The 6,000-nt window shown below is 50.7% G+C and overlaps 1 protein-coding gene across 20 annotated transcripts in view; it reads right to left on the reverse strand.

Annotated features, from left to right (window-relative positions):
• DTX2 (deltex E3 ubiquitin ligase 2) overlaps positions 1 to 5,418 on the reverse strand; it is a 46,597-nt gene extending 41,179 nt beyond the window's left edge. For 2 of the 20 annotated variants that reach the window (XM_063813746.1, XM_063813744.1), the window contains exons 1-2: positions 5,237 to 5,397; positions 3,362 to 3,535 (exon numbers count right to left, since the gene is read on the reverse strand). Coding sequence is in view for 1 of the 20 variants with exons in the window: in XM_024357566.3 (XP_024213334.2) it covers positions 3,362 to 3,535; positions 5,237 to 5,397 (335 nt within the window). In the remaining 19 variants the exon portion in view is untranslated. Of the gene's footprint in view, positions 1 to 3,361; positions 3,536 to 4,804; positions 5,093 to 5,236 lie in introns of those variants that run through there. The other 18 variants (XM_063813754.1, XM_063813740.1, XM_063813753.1 and 15 more) reach the window with 17 other exon arrangements.
• Between the last annotated feature and the right edge of the window lie 582 nt (positions 5,419 to 6,000).

Below are 6,000 nucleotides of genomic sequence, written 5' to 3' on the forward strand. Positions count from 1 at the left end.
GCCTCTGCACAAACTTTAAAAATTAGCTAAGCATGGTAGCCTGTGCCTGTAGTCCCAGCTATTCAGGAGGCTGAAGGGGATGGATCCATTGAACCCAGGAATTTGGGGCGGCAGTGATCCGTGATCATGCCACTGCACTCCAGCTGCCTGGGTTACAAGGTGAGACACTGTCTCTAAAAAAAGAAAGAAATAGGCCAGGCGCGGTGCCTCACGCCTGTAATCCCAGCACTTTGGGAGGCCGAGGCGGGTGGATCACCTGAGGTCAGGAGTTTGAGACCAGTCTGACTAACATGGAGAAACTCCGTCTCTAATAAAATACAAAATTAGCCGGGCATGGTGGCGCACGCCTGTAATCCTAGCTACTCCGGAGTCTGAGGCAGGAGAATCGCTTGAACCCGGGAGGCGGAGGTTGCAGTGAGCCGAGATCGTGCCATTGCACTCCAGCCTAGGCAATAAGAGTGAAACTCTGCCTCAAAGAAAAAAAAAAAAGAGACAGAGAAACAAAGAAATACACATGTAAGATAAAACTAAGAAAAAAATGAAAGAAAGGAGATAATGATTACCTCAGGGTAAGAACAGAAAACAAGTTCAAATGAAATGATTAGATGTTCTAAGGGGACCTGATAAAGTAGAAAACTTTTTAAAGTTTTTTAAAATAAAAAAAAAAAGATTAGATATACACTTTTGTTTCATGATCCCAGCTTTTGTTTTGGGTGCCTAGATTGCCAGAGCTTACTACATTTATTAAAAATAACTTACTAAATAAGGAAAAGTAGGTCAGGCATGAACACTGAGGAGTGTGTACTAATCAATCTTGTTCTCAGCTTAGCTGATAAGTCAAACACCAAAGAGACTGCTGAATTCATCTTTGTACTCCAAGTGCCAAACACAAGCCTCGGCGCACAGAATTTCGGGAGGCATTTGGGGAATGAATCAGGGCTCTTCTCTCTAGCCCATGGCCTCATTTCCTGTTGGCCTCTTAATACCTTCAACACGTCTGAGGCCAAACGCATCTTCCTTCCTCATTCTCCTTTTCCCCCTGGATTTCCCCCAGGCGGCCAAGAGAAAAACCTCAGATTCTCAGTCCTCCGCAGCCCGCTCCCCCAGGCCTAGCAGCTGCCTGCCCTGCTCTCTCCTCACCTCTGAAGCCCCCTGCTAACACCTGGCTGGGACCCTTATGCCTCTCACTTTAATAAGTACCCCCTCCCTGCCGGGCGCAGTGGCTCACGCCTGTAATCCCAGCACTTTGGGAGGCCTCGGTGGGTACATCACCTGAGGTCAGGAGCTCGACACCAGCCTGGCCAACAGAGGGAAACCCCGTCTCTACTAAAAATACAAAAATTAGCCAGGCATGGTGGCAGGTGCTTGTAGTCCTAGCTACTTGGGAAGCTGAGGCAGGAGAATCACTTGAACCCGGGAGGCGGAGGTTGCAGTGAGCCAGGATGGCGCCACTGCACTCCAGCCTGGGTAACAGAGCGAGACTCCATCTCAAAAAAACAAAACAAAACAAAAAAACAAATAAGTGCTCCCTCCCAAACAGCTTCTCCAACTCTGCTTTCTAACCCTCTTGTACATCTCAGATGGGGGGGCAGAAAAGATTAAGCTTCCTGAACTAACGTTCCGATCCTGTCTTTTACACACCTCCCCTGGATCTCTAGAATGAAATTCAAATTCCTTAGGCTGACAGTCAAAGCCGATCACAATACGGCCCTTCCCTCGCTATCAACAATATTTGCCGGTGCCCTTCCCTTCCATCCCCTCATCTATACCTCCCTCTCCACAATTCCCTTCCAGAGTGTAAATGAGGATCCACTACTCCCATGTGCATCAGCGTGTCTGTCCCCACCCCCATGACTCTGCTCCACCCTGAATCCCACCCACTTGGTCCCCTGTCCTCATCTTACCCACCCTTTTATGGCCCAATTTAAATAGCACTTCCCACGATGCCTGGACGTGCCCAGCAGAAAGCAAACACCCTCTAAATCAGCCAGGCGTGATGGTGTGCACCTGTAAGCCCAGCTACTCGGGAAACTGAGGCACAAGAACGTCTTGAGCCTGGGAGGCGAAGTTGAGCAGTGAGCTGAGATTGCACGACCGCTCTCCAGCCTGGGTGACAGGGTAAGACCCTGTCTCAAAAAGTAAACAAAACAAAACAACAACAACAAAAAGAATGAAAGAAAACACCCTCTTAGCAAGTTCCTTTTCAGTTCTCTATGTTCACTTTATCTCTTCAACTAGACTATAAGCAACTGAGGGCAAAACCACTCACCTGCCTCTCCCCACGAAGAAGCTGGCATGATGTAAGAAGACCGCCACAAAGCGAATAATCCAGTCTAAACCCATTCCACATGTTCCAGTGTGCTCCTTTAAAATGTCCCTCACGAGGCCAGGCACGGTGGCTCAGGCCTGTAATCCTAGCACTTTGGGAGGCTGAGATGGGAGGATCCCTTGAGGCCAGGAGTTAGAGACCAGCCTGGACAACGTAGAGCGGCACTGTCTCTAGATAAAATTATTAGTCGGGTATGGTGGTAGGCACCTCAGCTACCCCAGAGCCCAGGAATTTGAGGCTGTGGTGAACTATGATCACTCCACTGCACTCCAGCCTGGGCAGCAGAAGCAGACCCCAACTCAAAAAAATAATTAATAAAATGACCCTCATGGAAATCTCCTAAAATCGAGTCTTGGCATGGCCCACATAACCCTCCTCGCTCAGAGCCCTCTGCCTGCTTTTCCAGCCTCCTCTATTACATACTAAGCTACTTACAGTAGCCCAGCTGTGTCCCGGTAGCTTCATGACTTTGCAAACGCTGACTCCTCTCCCAGGCGACTGTGCCCCACTTTCTAAGTCCTACTCCTCCTTCACAACCCCCCTCAACTACCACCTTCCAGGAGCCTTCCTGACCTTCCCTCTAACCGTCCCCTTTCTGGATGTGGGTAGGAGAGCCTTGTGATTTCTCCCAGCTCAGTATATATCACACTGACAACACCTTGTCGCTGACTCTGCTTTGTCTTTCCCACCAAACAATGCACTCCCAAAAGACAGAGATCTTGTCTGGCACCCAGTAAGGGTTTATGCAACAAAAGAAATGAAAACTGCCAGTTCAAATGCAGAAATCGTGACTTGTGTCTTCTATCCCATAAAGCATGTCTTAAAGTGGAAAGCATCTTCTAAGACTAGTTAGTTAAACAGGAGAAGCAGTGGCAAGACGCCACTGCAATTTATTTGAGACAGGTGGCAATCAACAGTCAACTCCCAGGGCACACGTTTATCCTGCAGACCTCAAAATTCCACCCTCCCCAATCCCCACCTTCTCTGCACCAGATAGAGAAGGCAGCAAGGTCAAGTCCCCATGGCTCTCACCTTTTCTCTCTGGAGAGCTGGCACAAACTGTCCCTTCTGGATGAAGACACCAGCTCCTTAGGAGGAATGACTTGTTTGAGTTCCCATCTTGATACAAACCACAAACAACAAAAACCGGGCAAATCTGAAAGGCTTGCTGACTCAGCGACACAAATTCCAAGGCACCTTTGCCAACTAGGAAGAAGATGATCAGGTTTTAAATTAAGAAACAGCAGTTAGTAAAAACAAAGGTACAGATGTTGGATCCGTGTGCTGTGCCTGGGGACTGAAAATCACCAGATTTATTTTCCAATAGCCTGGGTGGAGCAGGAGGTACAACAGTCTTCCTCCACCCACTTAACAATCAAGGAGATGGTTGAAAAAACAACAAAAAGCAAACAAACAAAAAAAAACCCTGAGCTCTTTTTAAAATTTTTTATTATTATTAGTTTTTGGAGACGGAGTCTTGCTCTGTCACCCAAGCTGGAGTGCAGTGGCGTGATCTCGGCTCACTGCAGCCTCCGCCTCCCAGGTTCAAGCTACTCTCCTGCCTCAGCTTCCCGAGTAGCTGGGATTATAGGCTCGAGTCACCACGCCTGGCTCTGAGCCCTTTTCTTAAAAAAAAAAAAAAGTTCGTTTTTTTAGTTTGTTTGTTTTTTGTTTTTTGAGATGGGGTCTACCTCTGTCGCCCATGCTGCAGAGCAGTGGTGTGATCACAGCTCACTGCAGCCTCCAACTCCTGGGCTCAAGCGATCCTCCTGCCTCAGCCTCCCAAGTAGCTGGGACTACAGGCACCCACCAACACGCCCATCTGATTTTTTATAGAGACAGTGATCTCAGGAATCCTCTTCGTTTCCCAGGCTTGTCTCAAATTCCTGGACTCAAATGATCCTTCCACCTCGGCCTCCCAAAGGGCTGGGATTACAGGCATGAGCCACCGTGCCTGGCCTGAGCCCTTTTACAGAAAACTCTAAAAGGACTTCATAAGCCAGTCTGGCAGCTAAGCATCCAGGAAATCAACACACCAGAGAGGGTAAATACTTAAGGTCACAGAGCAACCGAATCAGAGGGCTTGCTATCCGGATGGCTTAAGCCCGGATGGTGGCTACCAGAAAGTCTACCTTCTAGAGCGCTAGAGGAGCTAGGAAGGCATGCAGAAATATTCTGAGTTTCTCAAGGGTCCAGGCCTCTGTACACATGCTATTTATTTCCATCGCTGTTGGCGCTTAGAGAAGTGGAGCCAGCTTGGAGGAGGAGGGCAGCTGGCTGAGACAGTCGCGATGAAAGCGCAGCTCCAGAAAAGGGAACCGAGTTCTAAATCTTTTTCGGCACCCCTTACGCACCCCAAAAAGTGACCCAGGGCCCCAGGAACTCCTGGGAAGACCCCCCACAGGAAAGCAGGGAAGCAGAGTTAGGAAGCAAACTCCTCCAAAGTACAACCCCCGGCCCAGTGAGTCCCTTCACCTGGGGGTAGACCTCAGCAGGACCAACCCCTCGTCAGGGAGCCGGTGGCAATCTCGTCACCGCCTCCTCCGGGTACTTTGGGAAGGGGTGCGCTCCTTCCGAGCGACCCGGAACCGCGCCCCTCCGCCTGCGAGCCCCTCAGCCTTCATCCGAACGTCCCCTTTCGCACCCGGCACCCTGTCCCGTCCAAAGCTGCCGGCGCCTCCCAAGTCCCCCAACTCTCGCCCTCAGGACCTTGATCCCGGAGACCGATCCCCCCGACACCCCCGATCTCCCGGGACCCCCGGGTGTCCCCGCCGCCCCGGCCGTCGGCCCCCCTCACACCCACGCCCGCCCCCTTCCGGTCCCAGCTAGGCTCCGGCTCCCCGCGCCACCCCGCGCCCCTGGGACCGCAGCCCTAGCGACGCGCAGGTGGCCTGCCCGCCCTCTCACCGAGGCTGAGGAGGACAAGAGGACGGGGCTGAGGGCACCACCGCGCTCGGGCTGCAGCTCCGGCTCGGCCTGCGCAGGGCTCTGGCTGTGGCTCCGACTCTCAAGAGAAGGCAGCCGGAGTGAAACTCGGCGTCGCAGCTTCCGAGCGAGCCGCTGCGCATGCCCGGGGCGTGCGGCCTTCTGGGAAATGTAGTCCCGGTAGGGCCCAGGGGCGGGCAGAAGGCGGGGCTCAGCGGGGAAGGGCTCAACCCAAGGCGCCCCTGCTCCGGTCTATGTTTTCTTCCTTCGCCTGCTCACTCATTGACTTATTCCTTCATTAATTACTGACTTAATTTTAACTAGTTTTTACTAGTACATACATGGTGCCAGTACATACATGTGCTACTGTTTCTCTTTTTTTGTTTTTAAAATTAATTTTATTTTTCTTTTTTGTACAGATGGGGGTTTTGCAATGCTGCAACGTTGCTCAGGCCGATCTCAAACTCCTGGCCTCAAGCGATCCTCTTGCTTCATTCAGCCTCCCAAAGCACTGGGGTTGCAAGTGTGAGCAATCGGGCACAACCTTTTTAAATTTAAATTTTTGTCTTTTTCTTTTCTTTTTTTCTTTCTTTCTTTCCTATTTATTTTTAATATTTATTTATTTATTTAGCTACTGTGTAGTGGGAGTGCGGGAGGGAATAGGTGAATCAGAAATGGTTTCTTGGCTGGGCGCAGTGGCTCATGCCTATAATCCCTGCACTTTGAGAGGCAGAGGTGGGCGGATC

Source organism: Pan troglodytes, chromosome 6 (assembly GCF_028858775.2).
Source record: "Pan troglodytes isolate AG18354 chromosome 6, NHGRI_mPanTro3-v2.0_pri, whole genome shotgun sequence".
NCBI classification, from domain to species: domain Eukaryota; kingdom Metazoa; phylum Chordata; class Mammalia; order Primates; family Hominidae; genus Pan; species Pan troglodytes.